Below are 23,133 nucleotides of genomic sequence, written 5' to 3' on the forward strand. Positions count from 1 at the left end.
GTTAATAAACGCCATATTATTGTCGCGCGACAGCATGCCTCCTGTCAATCATTTGTAAGGTTCAATAGTGCACAAAAGAAAAAAACGATTATAGAATCTGATTTGTTGCTCTAAGCAAAAACGCAAAAATCAACTGACTCGATTTGTTACTGAAGTGTAAAACATAAAAATTTAATTTATATGAAAAGAAGGCATACGTTGGTGTTTCTTATAATTCAAGATCGAAGTAGAAATTGTTTTGCAGGCAAGCATATTGTGGAGAAAATCTTGTTGTATTTATTATAGTTGACCAATGATATTAGTTTGATGTTTTAATACGACAAAACGCAACAGGCAATCGGGAGTTGAGACCTGCTATATTATGCATGCCAATATTAGACGACCCCCTTGTTGGGTTTGTAGCAATAAGCCAAACCACTGCTTGACCCGAACCGTATGGATATCCCGGACGCCAACGCACGTAAACACTTCCACCAGTTGAACTTCGCATCTCTCCATTCTGTGCAAAAAAGCGGGAATTTATTTTGCCAGCCACAATGTAATGATTAGGGCGATTATTTAACTTGCAAAACAAGGTCAAAATTTTTGGTAAAATTTACACGTTAGGTCAAAATCGTTTACGAAATGCGAAAATGCCGAAAAATTATACAAAATAACAAATACTGCAATAATCTTTTTGAAATTGTTGTTTAGTTTTAAATTAACCTCATCGAAACTTAGTTTTAAATTACATCCAACATCAATTTAACTGTACTGTGTTAAATTTGTATTAGAGCACTATGCGATACACGTTAAACGTGTAAGGTTGAACTTCGATTTTGCTTTTAGATAGTAGTAAACCTCCGAATTAGACAAATGTATTAGTAGTAGATGTTTTTTTTGGTGGTGATTTTAAAATACCGCGATGGCTTTTTTATAGTATAATAGCTCTTTGTTATTTTTATGAACTTATTTAAACAACTAAACCAGGGGTAGGTAATTTGTTTTTACCGCAGGCCACATGGAAAGCATAAAATAGTGTAGAAAAGGGATAGCGTGACGCATCGAGCACAGATATAGGGGGGCGTCACAATTCAAAGTTAATTTTGTGTTTTTCTAATGTATTTTACGAAAAGTAAGCCGCGGGCCGGATTAAAATGATAAGCCGCGTGTTTTTTTAGCATTTTTTAAGTTTTTGTCGTTTTGTCAAAAATAACAGCTAAGCATTTTCAAAAGTTTTGCATAAACCCGAAATAAGAACTGAAAAAACGAGAAAAAAACGCTAATGCAGTTCTTCATTCAACAATGCGTGATTTAAATCGAAGTGTTTCTGATTGTCTTTCAAAATTCAGTAAATTTTAGAGTTTTTAGTGGATTTTCACTTTACACAAATGCAGATGCATTACCGTTTGAAGTCGTATTGTTTTAACTATAAAATGCATTTATGTATTAGCATGAATCGCAACGTTTAGTAAGTTTCAAGTTAGAATCACCCACCTCGTAAGTTGACGCCAACCAAACTTCTACAAAATTGTAAGTTGGTTGGTCCACGTACATATTCCAGGCCCGCTTGATGTACGAATACAGCGTCTCGTACATTTGCTCACTTTCAATATCAACCAGAGTTCCGTTGTGAAACTGGCAAAGACGTTCTGCTGCAGCTTTGCCTTTTCCGTCCTTTCCAGATGTAACGGTTTGTGGAAGCCAGAAGCAAGATCCGTTGAATACAACGCCAGGGCATTGGGACAATTCTGAAACATAAAAAGAATACTTACAAAAGCCAAAAAATATATATTTACGTTTATCAAATTAATTTGACTGAAAAATATTACCTTTAATTTTCTGGTCGATTTTTTGTTCAATTCTGTTCCAATCAACAGTTGGTTGTGGTGCTGTGGGGCCAATCGGGCCAGCTAAGCCCCTCGGGCCTCTCCGGCCTGGAGGTCCTGGACTTCCCCTCATGGTTGTCGAGTCCCCCCCGGTGTTGGATTGTTGCATCTCGAACAAGCTGCCAATTGGTTTGCACACCAAGAAGTCGTTGGACTGAGCTTGTCCGTAGGCAAGCGCATTGCAAGCTTGCAGTAAAACTAGAATTGAAACGCCAAGTTGAAGCATTCTTCTATTATAGCAGTTCTTCCTTCAGATGAGATACCTTGAAAGTTGTGTGTAGGTTCTGTCAACAGCCGTTCTTATATAGCATTCGAAAACCTCCCACTTTTTCTCCGCGCTCCTTTTTCGTCTCCCATTGCAACCCAACGTTGGTTCGGCGGCCATGCGGTCGCCAGCCGTCGCCTGTCGATCAGACGCAACGTGGGGTCGCAAGTAGTCGCAAGTTGCTTTTACCGTAGTTTATTGTGTTAGACGGTGGTTTATTTATATGATAATAGTATCGGTACTGGTTTTGAGTGTAGGCAATAAAGCACTACACCGTACTTGATCCATACATTAGGCGCACCGGCTTATAAGCCGCACGATCAATTTATGTGGAAAAAAATGGATTTAGATTGCTCCTTATGGTCCGTAAAACACGGTAATACTTTCACTACATAACGATAAAATGTTTGCATAACGATAAACATTCCTAGAAACATCGCGTTTCCCCTACCACCATAAGAAACCAATATTTTTACCTAATTTTGTTTGTATAAGCACTCACTGGAGTAAAACATATTTTTATATCAGTAGCACTTATGTTTTCGCTAGGAAATAATAGCAAACTGTACAAAGGTTTCGCAGAATTTCATTCCAGCAGTGTATAGCTCTGAAAACAGCTACTTTGGGCCGCGACAATAAAAGTTTGCCGACCACTGCTTCAACTGAGAGAACAACTTTTCTCATTAGACAAATTTCCACCATACCAGCACGCCTTTCTCAGCACTTTCATTATTTGCATTTAACAAAACAATAAGTTTTCTCCCATCGCCATTTAATCAAGGTCATTTTGAAGGTCAGGCTAGGTGTGGTTATTGTACAATTGCGACTTATCAATTTCCTGGGTAGCCTAATTATCTAATGTAAAATTAATTTTAATTCAATTTTAAGCGATTGTATAATTTTAACTTTTTTATCCGGACTCAAAATATGTGCTAATTTAACTGTTACTTTAAATTGCACGTCTCAGCAACTGAACGATATTTGAAATTATACTTAGTATATCTTATTGCAGTGGTTCTCAACCTGGGGGTCGCAAGGGATTGTCTTGGGGGGTCGCCGTGTAGAATTTCAAAAAGAAAATAATTATAAGAATTAGGCAGAATGAACTAAAAGTTTAGCAATATAGAAGGAGCAAAGCAACCGCCAGTCTTACATTTGTCTTTGTGTGGCTTTTGCGGCAGTGAACCAGTCGCGTTCATGACGTCACGATTACACCTTTTAATTAATAAATCAAGCGTAGCTTCAGTCAAACAATGTCTAATAAAAATGAATGGACGCTCGAACCAGGGTTGCCAGAAGGCCTAAAATTTCAACCAAAAACAATAAATTGTCCTAATTTCAACTGCTATGAATTAAATTTTTTCTAGTTAACGAAATAAAGTAACTTTTTTCGTGCGATCTCTTTTTAAAGTGAGTAAAAAAGGGCCCATTCATTTCGTTCCATGTGTGTAAAGTGTGGCTCTTTGCGGTTAACCAAGTAACAGATGCGGCTTTTGATATTCGATTGGTTGGCCACCTCTCCACTACAGCATTATGAGTCACAAGAGACATCATAAAACACGCTATAAATCGAATAATAAAGCATAAATAAAGACTTAAATGACTGGCCCGGGACCCAAGTTTGCGAACTGCTGTACCAAAGAAAAATAACAAGACAAAAAATAAAAAAGTCAAGTTTCAGTTAAGTCAAGAGCAAAGTTAAGTGAAAAATAAACTTTAAACTATTATAAGGTAAACTCGTCCGATTATGAGCAAAAACACACACCTACAAAAATAACAAAAACGTGATTTACAGCAAACAAATTGTTTTACGTGCAAAACTTGAAATAAATAACCCAATTGTACTGAAAACAGTTGAATCAAATCATTTAATTTTAATCCAATTATTTGACAAAATGACTTACGTCCAAGTCAAGTAACCCAAAACATTAGGTCAAATCGAGTCATGTTGATCAAAATACTTATGTCAAGTCAAGATATTTGAGAAAAGTAAATTTTAAGTGAACGTAAGTGAAGTCATTAATTTAAGTCATTGCAGCACTGCCAAAGGTGGTTAGTTGATTAAGCCCTCGCTAATTCATATGGCCCTTAAGTCAAGTCTTTGGGCTCTTAGGCCTTAAGTAAAGACATTCAGTGAAGTCATTGCAGCACTGCCAAGTTTAGAGTCAGTTTACATCAAGCCTTTTTACACATTTTTCCCTCGTATGAACTTTGCTAAACAAAGGTCAGCAACACACCTGTTGTACCCGCGCACACAATTAACCTTTTTGAACTATGTTGTTGTGCAAAGCAACATGACAAAGTAAGCTTTTAAACCCAGCCAAAGTTACATCCACTGGTGCACGTTAATGTGGTTCGAAACCGAATGCACCTGTACGAGTTTTATTTGCCGAATAAGATAATTTGGACTTAAATGACAGCTGCTTGTTGTGGAAACACATGTTTTTCACTCTATTTGTTTTTAATACACGGTTGTTTGTAATAAAGCTTTTCGTACGGAAGCAGCAGTGTACTAAACTTCATTTGCGTAGACCTATACCAGGGCTGTTAAATTAGCTCAAGCTCAGTCAGCAAGGTTTAAAACTTGTAATATAAATAAGCATTTAAAGTTTTAAACCTTGCTGACTGCTTGTTGTTCAAAGCGGTGCACTTTTCAAGCTATTATTAAATTTTAGAACTTTTAGCGTCAGCATTGTGTGTTCTGTTGGAAGGCAAGATGTGAAAACACATAATGAGCGTTTGCAAAACGATTTAAAGTCATTTTTTGTTCTGTTATTCAGCTCGTTTTGAGGAAAAAACTGATCTTTTTAATTTTTTTGCAAAGTAGTTTATCTTTATAAAGAATGTCAAAGCCAAAAATGTCGAGCAAATTACCATCATCTTGATAAAGACGTTTCGATACGAGCTTGTATCACTATCTGTTATTGTTACTAAAATATGTCGATTTACCCAACCTTTTGGCTATTGTAAAGCTACATTACAGATGCGTGCATAGTTTACCTTTGTTAATCCTTTTTTTGCCAGTAAACTGGACATTTGCGTTACGCAGTCAGCCAGTTGACTATTTAGTAAGTTTACTGGTAGTCAGCGGTGTAAACAAGTCATTTTGCTTTGTAATTTATTATCAACCAAAATTGTTTCAATTGAGAAAAACAACCTAATTTAAAAAAAAAATGTAATGCCAACACTTAATTTTAACCAAAGTTCGGCAAAATTAGTTATCCAAAACAAGTCTTATTTCAAAATAGTCAAATTAAGTCATTTTCGTTAAAAGACTTAAGTCAAGTCAATTCAATTGCAAACAATGAATAAAGTCAAGTCATTCACTTAAGTCATTAAAACTGCTGCTGGCAAGAAAGTTTTGATGTTTTAGTTATTATAATCTAGTTCAGGGGTTCTAAAACTGGGTTCCATTGACCCCTTGGAGTCCGTGAACTAGTTTTAGGGGGTCCATGAAGGCCTAATGGAAATAGTCGTATACGTTTAAAAAATAATATTTTTTTTAAATAACTTTAATTAAAATTAAAACGATTTGCACTGAATGTTGGCTCCATCACACTTTCACATTTTTTGGACCGAAATCGGCAGATTTCTGAGGTCTATTTGTATTGTGACGTCAATTCATGACGTCATTATGGGAATTTCTCGCCTACCGTGGTCCACGCCAGGTAGAATAAAATTTTAGGGGTTCGCGGTGAAAAAAGTTTAAGAACCCCTGAACTAGTTAAACACGAAAAAACTTTACACTCAACAGTAGAGATAACAGTTAATAATGCAACTATTATCGCAATTGTGGAATGCTCTGTTTCACCTTTTCAGTGTTTAGTTCTAAAGCAAAAATAAATAACAAATGTATGCATTTCAACTGTTAAAATGGATGATGTTGATTTATATTTGTCTTGCATCATGCAAAGGTAATTATTTATTGGAAAGTCACAACAAAACGAAGCTTACACATTTTTAAATATATATTTGACTTAAACTGACACACATTTTTTTTTATATTTTGGCTGTTTTTACTTCAAAAGCTTAAGCGTTCCTTTTTATTTCAGGCTCGTCGGCAAATCAAATGTGAGTTTATACGTTTGCCATTATTTAGTGTGCATGCCAGTGGTTCTAAACCATGGGTTCTTAAACTGGGGTGCATGGACCCCTTGGGGGTACGTGAAAGCCTTAATAAAATATTAGTGTATATTTAAAAAGTAATAATTTTTTTATAGAAAATATAGTTTAATTAAAACTAAAACGTTTCGCACTGAATGTATTTATACTCCATTACACATAAGTCTATTTGTATTGTGACGTAAATTTAAGTCTATTTGTATTGTGACGTAAGTTTATAGCGTCAAAAATTTCCTTTGACACTGGTCCATGCGAATGCAAAACTTTTTTTTAGGGGTCCGCGGTAAAAAAAGTTTAAGAATCCCTGTTCTAAACCCTTTTTAGTTTTTTTATTGTTTTTTTTATCTTTTTTTTCTTGCGGCACCCTAATTTTTTAAATATTTCGCGGCAAACTTTTAGCAGAACAACAATAGAATAATTTTACAATCGTCCTTAACACACGACAAACTAATGTAAATGTCTCAATATTATTAATCTGTAATGAATAGCGCATTTTTAAGTTTAAAATGCTTGCGTGTATGTATGCCTCTTGGTAATATTAATAACTTTTTTTTCAAAATTACAAAAACTTTCGCGGAACATTTGACAATCTCTCAAGGCTCACAGTTTGGAAATCACTACACATGTCTTAGCGTAATTCATCCAGCCCGCGGTATAAATTCTTAATCATCCCAATATACGCCAATCCATACTTTATTACCGGGAATGTTTATCTGGTGCGAATCCAAGCAAAATGTTAAAGAAATTTTACACTAAACAGCGATTTCATGAAGCTGATTTTTTAACCTGGAAAATATTTTTAATGTAGTTTTGGCCTAATGACGATACAGTCGGATAAATCATTACAAAATATTTAAATTGCCTGCGAAAATATTGTTTTTTTTTCAGTTTGTTTGTAAAATGTAGTTTTCAACTTGTTCGAAAAATGTTGTTTCAGTTTGTTTAAAAATTCTTTTTTTTAGTTTGTTTACAAAATATTTTTTTTAGCTTGTTTGTAGGCTAAATTTGTTTTCAGCTTGCTTGAAAAATATTATTTCATTAGTTTGTATGAAAAATATTGTTTCAGTTTCTTTAAAAACATGTTGTTTTTGAGATTTGAAAAATATTATTTCCAGTTTGTTTGAAAAAATAATGTGTTCAACTTAAGAAATGGCAAATTCTCTGTAGCACCGGTATTGCAAATTCTCTGTAGCACCGGTATTGTTGCCTATTTATCAATCTTTCGTGATTATAACCAATTCTTTTCAGCGCCACGTCGCAAATAACGACCTCCATACGCTGCCAGGGTATCAGCTCATTCCTCAGGTGCGACTGCAACACTGTGATCAAAGTGCTGCAAGCCAATTATGGCGTCACCTTCAACTATCTGTAAGCCATGCCCAGGGTTTTCTTTAAGGTTTGGTTTGGGTGACCGCTAAGTAGTTTTAAGAGACCGCAAGTGTTTCATTTAAATAAGTCCAAAATTTGGAAAACCGCTGGAGAAATTTGGGGGACCGTTTTGGGGTCGCCGATTCGTGGTATGTTTCCTTAATCAAGATAAAGTACAATTAAAATGTTTTTGGGTGCAATTTCAAATATCATTTAGATGACATTTGAAGCTCACTACAGTGTTGGCGGCGTATATTTATTTATGTTTCCTTCCTTTTAACGACATTTTATTAAAATTTATAATCAAAGTAGATATAATCAAGTTAGTCCAGTTTTATCCGGCCCACGATCGCAAGGCCTTACAGTTATCCGGGTCCTTTTGACTAAAAGTTTGTTGACCGCTGACCACCGATGTAGTTTATGCATTATTCGCTGTGTGTGTATTTTGCGCATTCCTGAAGTCATGCATTGGACCTCATAACATGTTTGATAACGTAATATTCATAAATGCAATTATATCGAGCAGTTATATTTGATTGGCCAATGTCTTCGTTCAAATTAAAAGGTTTGCCAGTTAAGGCAAATAAAAGTATTTTCAGCGCGCTATGCACGATTATACTTAAGTGTTGAATATTTACATACAAGCTGGCTCAAGAAAGGCAGGTTTCTAAAGCGAATTATTTTATAGCAAACACGTTCTGACTTCGCCCAATAACGTCATACCCTCCAAAATGTCATTACCCACATCAAACGAACCCTAGACCCGTACTTGAAAGCGTCTTGTTTAAAATATCTGAGAAACGAATGCTTTTCGCAGGCATTGCTACATCAACAAGGCGTTCGAATGTCTGAGTGACTCAAGCGTGTTGGACACAATCCGTGAAGACTGCGACGGTAAAAATTCCTGCAGACTGACCGCAAAAGACTGGGCATTCTACGACCCATGCCCCAACTTTTCCAAAGAATTCCTGGAGGTCAACTTTACTTGCCAAGCCCAAGGTTGGTTAAAGTGTTTGCTTGCGTCTTTGTAATTGTTTGTGTGTGTGTTTGTTTTGTGTTTGTTTTGTGTTTGTTTTGTACCAACTGGGCTTTCTACGACCAATGACCTAACCTTACCAGGGAATTTCTGTAGGTTAATTATACTTGTCAAGCACCAGGTTGGTTGAAGTGTTTGTTTGCGTTTTTGTTTTGTGTTTGTTTGTATTTTTAGTTAGTGTGTTTGTTTGTGTGTTTGAACCGACTTAGATTTCTACGGCCCATGCGCCAATTTTACCAGTGAATTCCTGGAGGTTAACTATACTTGTCAAGTCCAAGGTTGGTGTGTTTGCGTGTGTTTTTGTTTGTTTGTGTGTTTTTTGTTTGTGTGTGCGTGTGTGTTTGCGTACTTATGTGTGTGTGTGTGTGTGTGTGTCTGTGTGTTTGATTGTGTGTGTGCGTTTTTACGTATTTGTGTGTGTGTTTGTGTACTTATGTGTGTGTGTGTGTGTTTTCGTGTACTTATGTGTGTGTGTGTGTATTTGTGTGTGTGTGTTTTTGTGTACTTTTGTGTGTCTCTGTGTGTTTATTTATGTATATGCGTGTTTGTGTGTCTATCTGTGTCTATCACTGTATGTACTTATGTGTGTTTGTTTGCGTGCATGCGTGTGTATTGTATGTGTCTGATTTTTTGTGGTTAGTATAAGGTTAAGTTGCTTTTCAATTTTAGGAAATGTCATGACTTTAAACAAAAGAGTATTCCACATTAGAAGTTAAATGGTACAGCGTGGCAAAAACCTGCCTGACTTGAAATGTAATGTTATTTTGCAACGGTTTTTGTTTTTCTTGTAAAAGCTACAACAACATTCACGCCCACCAGTTCTGCCCAATCACAAACGCCGTATATGGTCACGTGGCTAGCTGCCACTGTAGCCTCGGGTGCAGTCTTCGCCGTGTACTGCGTCATCGGTTGAAAGGAAAACTTCGGACACTTTGGATAACCATTCTAAAATCGAACACAACAAGATCTCTATATTGTTTTACTTCTGCATTTATTCGACATTTGGTTTTAGTCTTTACTAGTTTTAGCCTAGTATTTGTTTATCCGTTTAAAAATGTACTGCACTGTAACGAATCTACGCAGCGCTAAACGTCACAGCCAACCGTTTGAGTATCGGAATAAATGTGTTAGTTCAAAGAGATTAAAAAAAAGATCGAATGTTTGTTCTGAAGAAAGCGTTTTAAACTCTATCTATTTCCAGACTTAATGCGTTTATATGGAGTAAAAAGATTTTCTTTTTTATTTTACACTACCTAAGGTTCTTACGGCATTTAAAGGCAGAACTGCCAAAACATTTATATAATTGACAAGTACAAATAGTATTTTATAGCTCCCAGCTTTAAGTTAAAAAAAATCTATGGTCAACGAAATATCAACTTGTGTCAAAAAACACAACTTATGTCCAAATACATTAGACTACATGTTTTTTTTTTGCAAAAACGACATATGTTCAGGAAACTGTAACCAAAATATGACCATAACGTGGCACAGTGCCATGAAATCAAAACAACATTTCATGCTGCTCTGTAGCACTGAATATAGGATAACATTGATAATGGAAATCACCTTGGCCCTTACAAGACAAATGTCGACCTTAATTTTTTATTAGTAACAGCAATAACAAAGCCAGCAATAAAGAAACTATTAAAAAATCTTAAAGTGTTGTGAACAAGTCATTTTAAAATGACTTAAATCCAAGTCCAAGTAAATTCTTTGTCATGAAAATTAAACGTTTAACTTAGTGACAAGGAACGTGTAAGTCTAGAAGAGACCTAGGAAGCCGTTGCAACTCGCCTTACTTACCCGTAGTATTAAAGCATAATCGTAATGACATACCGGTGCCTCTGGAACTGTCCCGGTATGGCTGAGGTCGTGAGTTCGAACCTCACTCCATGCTGTTGATCGTTTTTTCGACTAACTTTGCTTTGCACTATGATCTGAATGGCGAGGTTGTTATTTACCCATTTACTGAAAAGTGTTATTTGTTTTTTTAAAGTGTTTTTCGATCAAAGATCTCCCAAAAGTTGTTTTTCTACCCTGCCTTGCTTGCTTCATTGATCGACAGATTCGGTTAAATTGAAAGCCACTGTGAAGTCGCCACAAAACGTGCCTGAGTTTGATTGACAGTCGACTATAGTCGTGCAAAACGTCGGTTTTAATGCGGGTAACGTCTTGGTTGCAATGGTGCTTGACTGGGCAATAGTGCACTGTCAAGCTGCACGTACATAAAGCTGTTTTTCAGCTGAATTGAACTAAATAGTGCTTTGCGTCTTTTTAAAAGATAAATTTGTACAGAAATTTTAGTAACTTGAACATAACGAATACCTTTATGTTGTTTTTCTTAAATATCTTCTTTAAACAGTGAAAACTGTGTGGTTTATCTACAGATACAAGTGGATTATTTGGGGGTCATTGTAAGAAACAGTTTGCCGTCCTTGCATTACATGATAACCAAAAGTATTTCTGTTGTAGTTCTGCTGAGTAAGTGAAAAACATAATTTCAAACATTTAAACCAGTGGTCGGCAAACTTTTTTTTGTCGCGGCCCAAAGTACTCTTTTTAGTGTTATGGAAGGGCCACTACGCGAAATCACTACGAAAATAGTGGCTGATGCAGGGCGTTTGATTTTAAGGTGAAATATAACACGGCGCCTTGATGCCCAAAGGTCAAAACACTGCCATAGCATAATGTAAAACATAGTATAAAACGAAGAATATACGCACGTAGGGCAAACATTTTTTAGTTTACATATAGTCAAAGTTGCCAAAAAATATAGTTCGATAGGCTTCCATGGCCACATTTGGCACGCGGGCCTTTTCCGCGACCCACAACTACATGATAACACTAAGCTTTTCAAAAGTAACCCGCGGCCCACTAAAAATGGCTCTGCGGCCCACAGCTTGCCGACCACTGAATTAGGCAATACTTTTTTGTTCCAGACTGTCTTTGTGATACGATAATTGCAGATAATTAACAAGACCTAGCATATTATCAAAATAGGAAATTGGATAATTGCAAATCACAAGAGAAAAAGACAGCAAATACTGTTCAATACACTTCACCAAATTAGATATAAACAACTATATAAAGCAAAAGCTCGCGTATACCGTATTGCTCTAATGAAGATATAATACAGTTAAAATGTCGTTTAATATAAATCAAAAACTAAATGTTTTCGACATTTTAACGTTTACAATGACTTGACTTTGAGTTGACTCACGCTAATAATGACTTGACTTTGAGTTGACTCACGCTAATAATGACTTGACTTGGGAATCTGGTGACTTGGACTGGGATTAAGACTGTTTATTTATTAAAACAGATAAAACATAAAATCATTTCTTAAAATCTTACAGAAATATATATATTACGCCTATAAGTAGCATTCTATTTGAATAAGAAACTGATGATGCCTTATTGGCGTAATATATATATTTCTGTAAGATTTTAAGAAATGATTTTATGTTTTATCTGTTTTAATAAATAAACAGTCTTAAGATCTTTGGATACGAAGACAAGAATCTTTCTTTTACATTTTATTGTCCGCGGGAGATCCTTACTTTCTAAACCGTTTCAGCTTGGACTGGGCTTGTTATTTTTTTTAAATGTTCGACAGGGACTTAAGTCATTTCCATTTGGTTCACAAAACCGCCATGATATTATAACAGAAAACCCTTCCGTTGTTGTTCTGCTGAGTAAGGTTACGCCCAGCTTAGAAACCTGACACGAGAGAGGTCACGTGATCGCGGGTATAAAAAGCCGGCCTTTTTTTCTTTTTTTGAGGAACGAGAGAGATTGCAACTGTCCAAGTATAATGTTTTGATGATTTTTGACTAGTTTTTCAAGCTGACTGGGTTTAGCGTTATTTCTTAGGTAGGTTTGGAAAAAGAATTTGTGCAGGCAAGTGTATACTTGATATCTTTACTGTCAAGTTATACTGCGGTCATTTGATTGTTGTTTTATAAAAAATGCAGACGAAAGTGTGCTGGTAGAATCTTACCACTTTCTTAGTTATAGTAACGAAAGAAGGACAAAGTTGAAATAGCAAACTAGGACAATAAAACAAAGTACTAAACCATTGTAGGGCGACTGAACTTATTTGGTATAGTTACGGCTTTGCGGCGTTAAATAATAACAGTTGGTATAAGTTTTAAATTTCCAACCATCTCTCTGTGCCTTTTCTATGACCAAAAAGTAGGGTATTGACATGTCGCCTGAAAGAAAAAGTAAGTCAAAATGCTTTTAATTTGTAAAAACCCTTGATCGCTGGATAAGGTAATAAGCTACTATTGGAAATAGGAAAAAGTTTCAGCCGGCAGCACTTTATGGTTGATTTTTACAGTCGGACTTTCTAAGCTGCTAGCTCGCACTATCCCAAATAAATTAGTTCTAATCTACCTAAGAGATTTACCAAAGGTTATTTTTGAAGGCGTGACTTCTTTGTAATAAGCGGTATGCGTTTAATAGCATTTTGTGGCATGAGATCGTACTTTTTTTCTTCAAATTACTTACGTTGGTGCTGCTACTAGTCCTGATTGTAAGCACCTTGTTATTGTAATTGCTGCGAGAGTTGTAGTTGTGTAGGAGTTTGCATTGATACAGGACCACGTAACGTGTAGTTATGACTGTGCAATTCTAGCCTATTGTGTTCAGCTGAGCTATGTGCGTAATATCCGGACTTCAACCATTCAGTAGTGCAAAGCAACAGTTCACGTAGGTTATAGCGCGTCAGGCATGCTTTAGACTGCGTCAATTTCACAACTCTGCACGAAAGGCGTAATTCAGGGCTAATTATAACAAGTGAATGGCGTTTTTGACTGGATAAGTGTATGGTTACGGTACTTTGCAGGCACAATTCGATATGCATTTCACCATTCGACCCAAAGTCATTATACCACTTTGTAATCAATATGGAATAGGCCCCTATGTAGTTAAGAATATCAAGACCATACAGAAGTAGGTATCATTTTTAATTTTAAACTCTTTATTCATTTTTAACATCGTTCAACATGCTACTTACTTCTGAATTGGCTTTGATAGTTTTACTACGTCTTACTACAACTTTAAACCATTGTGCTCCATAGCATGGAATAGGTTTTAGAATCGAAATACGTGACAAATACTCAAAACGCGTCTCTTACCTTTTAAAAATTGAAATGATAAATAAACATCGCGTCCTACTAAATTTGTGCTAACTGTTGTGCACCAATCCATACGTAAGTGTTTTTTGCAAATGTTATCCTACAGATGTATCGCAATTGGATTTGCTTGAAATGAGCACTCAAGGTCACAACATAAATTCAACATCAACTTAAAAATCATCAAAGTTTTAATAAATGAAGTACGCGGGATCTTACACCTAACTGTAAGAAAATAACATGGTGCCAAACCAATAATTGTGAAAATTTTATAGCCGAATTGATCAAAACTTTTAATTTAAGATGCCTAAGGCTCTTGACAACCTTCCACCTCCTTTCTCTAGACTGGTTATGCCCTTAGTTCCCAGTGAAGCGAAACGTTAACAATGGGTAGCACAGGTCAGCTATTAGCTGCTAAATAACGTTGGAGAACTACAAAATAGTAAATATATAAAAGGGCGTATCCTAAACAATTTGCAGCAGGTTATTGCTTGTCGATCTCTGTTCCACTGACGCGTATATTACCAATAAACTCGTGTTTTTAAACTTTAGGTTATTGTTCACAGTAGTACCGTAAATGTACTTTTGCCGCTGCTGAATCAGCAACAGCCAGTGAAGTTGACAGTCGTGCTATCTTACTATTAAAGAATCATCGTAATTCTATGAATGTGTAAGTAAGGCGAATGGTTGTTGCCGCCTACTGTTGGCTTGTTTAGATAATTTTATAACAGATTATTTCAATAACCGAAAAGAAATATAGATAACTGTTTTGGCTTGTCTGGTAAACCTAGCGGTTGCTCCCCGATAGAGTAAAGACAGAGTTTATAAGCGGACACAAAAACAGGGCAATTAATACAATACAATGGAGATTTGGTTCGGCAAATACAGTTACCGCTAGTTAGCGATAAAGATAAACTTAATACGAAAATTAAAAAAGCAGATTGTTGAGATGGAAGACGATACATTTATTTCACTCTTGTGAGCATCATCAGCATCTTATCCAAATAGAATAAAAATGATATGCAACAAGAATCGTTTGTTTTTCACCATTCGGATTCAGGCGGGTTTTTTTATTCGAAAAATAATTCTGACGGGGATGTGCCCATATTCACTACGGAAGCATATGTTTAGATCGTGGTTTTACGTCTATGTTACCGCAATTCTATAAAACTAGCTGTTAAGATAAAGTAGGACAAAGTGTTTTTATCCCGAGGCACGCAGGCTCCTTGAATAGCGACAATTTCAATATGAGTGTGTTTCTGTAAGTCTTTAAACCCACCAAGGGAAGGCTTTTGTTAAAAATTTTGCAAAAAAACGCAATATGTCATCTGGACATACGGAGGATGCTAATGGAAATGGCAAATTAAGTGAGCCAAAGAATTCAACATTAGGCCTATCTACGTTGCCCGAAACCAATGGGAAACGTCAAGAAACAAAAAAGTGTAAGTATATGTTATGCCAATTCACAGGAACGTACGAAATAGTACGATTATCAAAGCCCATAAAGAATTAGGTAGCGTTTTAAACGTTTCAAATAATTTTTAAGATAATGGCTGGAGGTTGTATAGTGATATGTAGAATGAATATTAAAGCCCATAAAGAAGTAGGGAACATTTTTAAAAAGTTTGATTTATTTATAATGTTCAAAAAATGCTATGGTACCTACTTCTGTATGGGCTTAGATAATCTTAGTACGTTTTGCTGTTTACTGCGTAAATTCCCCTGGCCTACTTACAAGCTTACGTTGTTTATTAATGCCCTCTTTTGAGCAATTACTTTCGCCTTATTTATACGATCCTTCACGACTGTAAAATACTTTTAGGTTGCGGTTGGCGCCAGGATGTAATTGCGTGGATGACGTCGATGCTATTCATTGCTGTTCTTCTAATCGGAGTTTGGGCCTGGGGTAAGTCAAAAATCGCAAAGAGAAACTTATACTTAAGTATTTGCGATTAAAGATTGTAGTCATTTACGAGTGAAAAGGTCCTTCATTTTACATTTTAACTAAAAAACGTATAGACCTTGGTACAAGTAATCAATACCTTGCTGTGTGGGGATATTGTGATTACAAGTGGTGAGGAATTAAACACTCATGCTTTGATACAAGATTCACCAAACTTCGCGTGAAGAGCCGGATAACTGTAAAGATTAACGACTCTGGCCGGATAGAAAGTTTTGTATTATACTTTAATGCAAAAACGTCACATTTTTTATTGTTTCCTGCTCTTTTAATAACTGCCCTTCAAGGACAAACGGTGTTGTATTAACGTCAATCAAGCGCCCGTTGTCGATATACGGAGCTTTCCAGGAGTAAACGACGTTATTTGGAAAATGTGCTTAATACAAAAATGGTACTAAGCCTTTCGATCATAATTATGGGAAATGTTTTGCTGTTATTTCTACTAAATGCCCATTGCTTCATTAAACTAAATCACGTATACCAGGCGATTTCCATGCAATGGCTCCAACATTAACTAACTTTTCTAAATTGTGATATCGGTCGATCTCTAGTTGTTTTTTACCAGCAATCGCCACGTATAGTTACAAGAAATACACGATTATTCCAGGTCATTCTATTGGCTGGTACGCACCGTCCGGTGTCAAGCATAAAGTGGTTAACAGCTCTACAGACCGTTTCCTACCTGAACCGACTTACTGTAATGAGACGTCCAAGCCTGGTAAATTCATTTTGATATAACTTTTTATTGTCGATTGCTTTATTGAAGGTTGTACAGTTCAAAAATCACTTTCAAGGTTGATATATTTTTAGTTTTATGGCAGATACAGCAATGTATTAATGACTTAAATGCACTGAAGGCTCTGTTTTAAATAAAAGTCTTTTGCGCAATGGTCACATTGGTACTCGACCGAGTGTTATCGTTTCAATCAGAACTGTCAAAGGCATTCAGTTATGATTTGTACTCCAATCGTAAAAACTAGTATGTTCACCAAATCGGAATTGAATTGTAATTTAGCTAAAAGCTTTTTGAACCAAAGCAGGTATTATTCTAAAAAAACGATGCTTTTTAACTCAACAAATATGCTTTTGGGACCGTATGATGTAATTGGTCTCGGGTTGGGAAGCCGTAATTTTGCCCATAGTTTTAAGTAGAATGTAAAACATCAGCACCAGGCATCAAAATAAGACATAAACTAACGGGTTCCCTATCTAAAATTGAGTTTTTTGTCAGGACGTTACTTACGGCTTTGAATAGGAAAATTAGCATACATTTATTGCTTCAAAATAATAGTTGAGAAAAAAATTGACAGTCAAGTTTTTCAATTTAGGGGTCACAAACACGTTTTCAACGAGCATCTTCAACTTAAATTGCGTTTTTGTCAGGACGTTACGGCATCGACTGCACGTACCGCTGGTATTACTGGAAGCTGCCTGTGGATGACGTTACACCTCTTACGCGCGCCATCGTGTGGTTGTTCTACTGCTGTCATCAGCTGCTGATCTGGGGACTTATCTACCGCGCACAACTAGTCACCAGTATGAAGGCTCGCGGCGAAAAATACAGGTACAGCACTATTTAGACTTTTTTGTTTAGGAAAACAGGTATAGACACCAGACCAGTGGTTCCCAAACTTTTTTTTTTCACACTTGAAATAGTAACTATATCGCGGCACAGAACAACAATATCAAGAGTAATTTTACAATCGCCCTTATCACACGATAAACTATATATAAATGTGTTAAAATAATTAATTTTCTAATGAACAGTGCGTATTTAATTATAAAATGCTTGCGTGTATGCCTGTAATACGAATACTCTCTTTTCCGAATTACAAAAAGTTTCACGGCACACTTGACAATCTTTTGAGGCACACTAGTGTCACAGTTTGGGAATCACTGCACTAGACAAAATGAGTAACTATAGAGTTATTCGAAACGTTCAAAATGCGACCTACTTCTGTATGGGGACTGATATACCGCGCACAGCTGGTCACCAGTATGAAGGCACGCGGCGAAAAATACAGGTGAATCAGTGGTTTCTAGACTTATTATACGCCCCTTGTGTGCCTATAAAGAAAGTAATAAAAGGACAATGAAGCGGAGAGTTGAGAAACGTATTCAGTATTTGGCCAAGCGAGGCCAGGTTTTCAGTTTAGTTGACTTGGGCAATGGATGACTTAAACTGGGACCGAACGTGTTACTTTTAGCAAATGGTTCGGCTTGTATTTAAGTTATTTTTTAAACGACTTGACTGGGACTTAATTTGTTTTAAATGACATGTTCACAACACTGCCCATTGCCTTCCGTAAGTCGATTTGTCAGAGGTTGGTGTTTGTTTAACGTTTTGTATTTCTAACACGTTTTGCTTCGTCTATGGAGGAGTTTGAAAACAAGCGTACTGCAACGTTATTATCTTGTTTCCGTACAAAGTCAGCAACTGAAACGCACATGAACGCAATGTGTATTCTGTGACCAAGCCCTTGAAGTCGTACTCGTTTTATCTTGTTTCAGCACGGACTTGCGTTGGTTCAACTGGTCGATGCTCGCAGTAAACGGGTTGTTTCATATTCTGCACTTGGTGCAAACGCATTGGACTTACGATGGTCTGGCGCAAGACTTGTCCATGATTTCATCACAGGTAAAAAAAGAAAACTATTCCATCTTTTAAGTTATTAACTGATTGGGTCTGTAATGTTTGTGACTATCACTTTCAATTTCAACGCTGTTAGTTGTTTCATTGCAATGACGCTTAACCAGGGATTGCCAATGATTTCATCACAGGAAAATTTTGTTTCATCTTTTAAATTAATCACTAATAGGACTCCATGATCCTCACGAAAAAAACAAACCAAGTACTCCAAAGGGGTCCACTAACCCCAGTTTAAGACTCCTGGTCTAGCCCGACATTTTACGACGGAATGGTGCAAGAAATGTCCATGATTTCATCACAGGTAAAAAATCATGTCCCGGTTCTAAAATGCGAAGTATTTTGTCACAAGTTGTTTCCTTTGGTGCATTTTAGCCTTTTTAGTGAAACGTACCAAAAATCTGGCCCGCCAGTTTATATTATTTGGCCATCGATGTATGTTTTAATGATCCCAATTATTTACCTTGCAAGGGTCAAGGTGATTTCCAATATCACATATTCAGTGCTACGTTGTATAAATAATGCCTGACGTGAATTGCTAGCCTTGCTCAAGTATTGAGCTGTTACTGATCAGGAATTAAGGTCGACATTTATCTTGCAAGGGTCAACAAGGCGATTTCCAATATCACATATTCAGAGCTCTAGAGCAAAATATATTCAAACATAAGCAAAAAATACATAAGCAAAATAAATTCAAACATTTAGTTGGCATCTGAATTTTAATCTCTCTTATTTGATCGATCAAACCAAAAAGTGACTGACCATGCACTATTACGCAAAATACAAAGTTTGACCAATACTTGCTACTATATTCAAGTTATTATGTAATTTATTGTCAACGCGATATTTCTTAATACACATTTGGTTAGCAGCTGATTTTCAAACCCTTTGCTTTCAGTGTTCTGTGATAATGATGATCGCCTTTATAATGCTGATGGAATACAGGGACCGAGGCTTGGCTTTCATGTGGCCCAACCCGAGGTCGAAAGATCGTGTGGCAAAATATCTACGCCTCAACATGGCCCCGGTGAACCTAGTTAGAAAGTAAGTATGGTTGTTTTTTTCTGTGTGGTTTGGTCTTTACTTGAGACTGGTAAATTTTGCAAATAGTTACATATGGTATAATTATGTGTATGTGTTTCACTTAAGAAAACCCCTGTTAACCTAGTGGGAAGTAAAAGATGCTCTACAAAATGTTTAGAGGTCTATACATGTGCCCAGAAGTACAAATAAAGCATCATTTCTTTAAAAACTCAAAAATAATGGTTAAAATGCATGAAAACGACATGTCATATCTTAACCAAATGCATACTATTTGCTTTAGGTACCACGGTTTTGCGTTTTCTTGGGCGGTCATCTACACTTTCTGGTACCACCCGATGGAAAACACGGTCGGACACATTCTCGGGTTCATGCACACAGCAATGGTGATGCTGCAAGGATCGCTGGCTTTCACCGACATCCATTTGAACAGGTCGGTGTACTGTAAAGGGTGTTTAAAAATGACTTCAGAGCGTTAAAAAATAACCTTAGGGTGTAAAAATAACTGCAGGGCGTTTAAAATTAACTTAAAAAATAACTTATGGGCGCTTAAATGATTTTAGGTCGTTTAAAAATAACTTAAGGGTGTTTAAAAATGACTTGAGTGCGTTTAAAGATAATTTAAGGGCGTTTAAAAATTACTTGAAGGCGTTTAAACATATTTTTCACCGTGTCGCACGGTGGCGCACGAGTGTTTTGCGTGTGACGTATCATTAGATGTATTTTATATAGGATGACGGTTTTGTGAATAATAATTAGCCGAAGCGCTGGACAAACAAATAAATACGAGAGGAATTTAGTTTTAGTATATATTATGCCTGGTAGCAACAGTATTTTGGACATTTTTACTTGTTCACCACTCAGTTTCGTCGCACTTGAACAGGTACTGGCGCCTGCTGAATGAATGCTGGGTTCTGGTCCATGCTACGGTGGTTGCCGTACAAACTGGTGACCACGAGGTAGCGGGCGGGAGTGTGCTCTGGCCCATCTCCACGTTGGGATTCGGGCTCATATTTGCCCTAACCCAGGTACAAATTTATTTTTGTGTTATTTTATTTATATTTATATATATATAGGTACACTTATACACGGATGGATAGTAATGTGTTTATGAATGAGTTGTTGCCCTAACTTAGGTAAAGTTGACTTCACTTAAGCCTTTTGACCGAAAGGGACTTAATTTGACTTATTGGTATCATTGAGTACCGAACGTCGTAATTTCGCCAAACATTTTCACATGAAGAATTTGGTCTTAAATAGTAACTTAACAGTTTTGCGCTTCGTTTAGATTTTCAGCATTCCGCTATGGAAAAGGGTATCCCCCTACTTCCGTCCGACCACGCTGGTCATCTACCTGGCCATTGCAGTGGCCCTGGCCGGCACCGTAATAAAGGGCCGGAACCCGGGCCAGACCGGTTTCGGTCGCCTCTACGAGATGTGCTTTGTCCCAGCTCAACTCTACCTCACAGTGCTAGCAGCTTGGCTGTGTATTTACTTGCTGTTGAAATTGGACGCTTGTTTTCCGAACCAAGGCACTTCGCCCACTCAGCAGGCTTTCTCACTTTGTGGAATCGTATTTCTCTACAGCTTGTTCGTCCTAACTTCCTACCTGGTGCGTCACTTGGTCATAAACGGTACTATCCTTTCGGTCATACTCACCACATTGTTCTCTATTGGAGTCGGGGTTACCACGTTGCTCTTTAAGCGCGCGCTAGGCCCGTTTCGCAAGGTCACGCCGGCGACTGGCAAGGTCAACGACGACGGTGCGACACCTGGCGGAGAAAACGCAGAGTGAAACACATTTAAAACTCTTTTTATGCGTTGATTGCTTTAATCCAGGGTTTTTTAACTAGGGTCCATGGACCCCATGGCGGTACGTTGACTAGTTTTAGGGTGTTCATAAATCCTACTTAAAATCTTAGTGTATAACTTGAAAAAATGAATAAACTTTTAAAAGAAAATGATTCAATTCAAAAATGCTTTGGCCTCTTTCTTTATTTGCATTTACACTTTATTTCAGTTTCACAGTTTTTTACTGAAATCAGCAGGTTTCTCAAGTCTAATTGTTTTGTGACGTCAACTTATGACGTCACCAATTTCATGCCAAGCCCAGTCCAAGAGATTAAAAAAGTGTTTATGGGTCTGCGTTAAAAAAGTTTAAGAACCCCTGCTTTAATCAATAATAACCCGTACAACTTTAGGGTTTATTTCTAATAAGTTTCTGAATTTTGCGTTCATTAAACTCAATTATTCAATAAATTAACGCGTACATGAAACTCAAACAAATATGGAACTCGTGTTTAATAAAAAGTATATGAAACTCACGCTTTGTTTTCCTTATTATCTTTAGGCTTTAAACGGTTTAAAAATTATTTTTTTTTACTTTTTTAAGACGCTTTTAAACACAGTTGGAATATAATTTTTTACTCTTGGTTTTTCTGCACTTCATCTTCGTTTTTTTTGAAATTTTTGTTTGTATTTTTATCTTACAAACCCTATTTTTTAACATATGCAGATCTCTAACTGTTTAAATGCCTTTTTCACATAACAAAAATGTGTTAAGATCAAAACATGTTTAAAATGCTTTATAAAATTAATTTTACTGCAGCCTCTTGCCAAATTGTATAAAAATGAATAGACTGCAAACATTATCATTATTACCTCTATAACGTTGTGTCGTCTTTATGGCATCTTTATATATATATTATTTTTTTAGATTTTTTAAATAGTTAAACCAACACGAACAACTGTATGCATCGTATTATACTCCTACCTTTTTTTATCAAATATTTTCCTTCTCTCTTTCTCAGCAAAGTTCTTTTACAAAATATTTTTACCTCGTTTTAATCCATCCCCTGATTTTTTGTATTTGTTATATGCGACGCAAAGCCGTTTCTTTACTGTTTTGACTTTTGCGTTGGATGTAGCCCATGCAGAAGTAGGTTACATTTTGAACGTTTCGAATATCTCTTTTCTTGATTGGAAACGATCAAAATGCTTCCCACTTCTATTTCGACTTTGATATTTATTCTACGTCTAACTACAACCTCAAGCCTTCATCTTAAGATTTATTCGAAACGTTCAAAATCCTTTCTACTTCTGTATGGGCTTTACTTTTCTTAATATGTCATAATAAACATAAATTTAAAGCCCAATATGTTAAGTTTTAAGTACCAGATTATAAACCCTCAAAACTGTCTAAGGCGCAATTAACATCGCTTCGCCGTGAACGTGAAAAAAAAACAGTAATTTTTTCGTACGGCCCGCCGGTGGGTCACAACGCAGTGAACGTGAACAGCAAAGCGTTTTAAAATCGATTGTTTACGTTACGTCATGACGTAAATTTGTGACTTCATCATTACAATTTCTTTGCCCCCCAAATAAAAATCCTGGGACCCCCCCGCAGCTGGTCACTGCAGGTTTTTGGGACGTTTCCAAAGACCCGAAAATGTTAGAAGTTATGGAGATCACAAACGCTTCAATTGGTTTCAAACAGGAAATCGCATTCTTTAAGCAACAATGTTTGGAAATTTCCAGCCATTTGTACGAAACTGGAAACTGGCCTGGATAGAAATGATCAGTTTGTTTTGAAGAGTTTCGATATTACAGTGGGTGGTTAAATAGAAATGTTTTTGTATGCATGAAAGTGAAATAAATCGACGAATACTCGCTTGGGTTGCGAAGCAGT

General features: G+C 36.5%; 2 protein-coding genes and 1 long non-coding RNA gene across 3 annotated transcripts; 2 read left to right on the forward strand and 1 right to left on the reverse strand.

Annotated features, from left to right (window-relative positions):
- Positions 1-298: 298 nt before the first annotated feature.
- Positions 299-2,166, reverse strand: LOC146158052 (uncharacterized). The gene is made up of 3 exons (XM_083383712.1): positions 1,812-2,166; positions 1,477-1,730; positions 299-499 (listed from the first exon to the last, which is right to left on the reverse strand). Exons 1-3 carry the CDS (start codon positions 2,092-2,094, stop codon positions 299-301), a joined length of 738 nt encoding a protein of 245 aa, XP_083239838.1. The 5' UTR covers positions 2,095-2,166.
- A 3,784-nt stretch (positions 2,167-5,950) lies between these two features.
- On the forward strand, positions 5,951-8,616 carry LOC146158053 (uncharacterized). The gene is made up of 4 exons (XR_014494648.1): positions 5,951-6,047; positions 6,186-6,204; positions 7,504-7,623; positions 8,441-8,616. It is a non-coding gene; the product is annotated as an uncharacterized LOC146158053 (long non-coding RNA).
- A 5,823-nt stretch (positions 8,617-14,439) lies between these two features.
- On the forward strand, positions 14,440-21,240 carry LOC146158054 (uncharacterized). Its single transcript, XM_083383714.1, has 9 exons — positions 14,440-15,239; positions 15,620-15,703; positions 16,365-16,475; positions 17,141-17,321; positions 18,269-18,395; positions 19,303-19,448; positions 19,729-19,878; positions 20,329-20,473; positions 20,734-21,240. Exons 1-9 carry the CDS (start codon positions 15,119-15,121, stop codon positions 21,238-21,240), a joined length of 1,572 nt encoding a protein of 523 aa, XP_083239840.1. The 5' UTR covers positions 14,440-15,118.
- Positions 21,241-23,133: the final 1,893 nt, after the last annotated feature.

Source organism: Ascidiella aspersa, chromosome 3, assembly GCF_963924565.1.
Source record: "Ascidiella aspersa chromosome 3, kaAscAspe10.2, whole genome shotgun sequence".
Classification (NCBI taxonomy): domain Eukaryota; kingdom Metazoa; phylum Chordata; class Ascidiacea; order Phlebobranchia; family Ascidiidae; genus Ascidiella; species Ascidiella aspersa.

Bases quoted from the DNA above. Each gene is read 5' to 3' on its own strand.
- LOC146158054 (XM_083383714.1), top strand. From the start codon at position 15,119: ATGTCATCTGGACATACGGAGGATGCTAATGGAAATGGCAAATTAAGT. The intron at 15,240-15,619 runs GTAAGTATATGT...AAATACTTTTAG, and splicing joins ACGTCAAGAAACAAAAAAGT to GTTGCGGTTGGCGCCAGGAT. The intron at 20,474-20,733 runs GTACAAATTTAT...CGCTTCGTTTAG, and splicing joins TCATATTTGCCCTAACCCAG to ATTTTCAGCATTCCGCTATG.
- LOC146158052 (XM_083383712.1), bottom strand. From the start codon at position 2,094: ATGCTTCAACTTGGCGTTTCAATTCTAGTTTTACTGCAAGCTTGCAAT. The intron at 1,731-1,811 runs GTAATATTTTTC...TTTATGTTTCAG, and splicing joins AATCGACCAGAAAATTAAAG to AATTGTCCCAATGCCCTGGC. The intron at 500-1,476 runs GTGGGTGATTCT...TTTTTTGCACAG, and splicing joins GGTTGGCGTCAACTTACGAG to AATGGAGAGATGCGAAGTTC.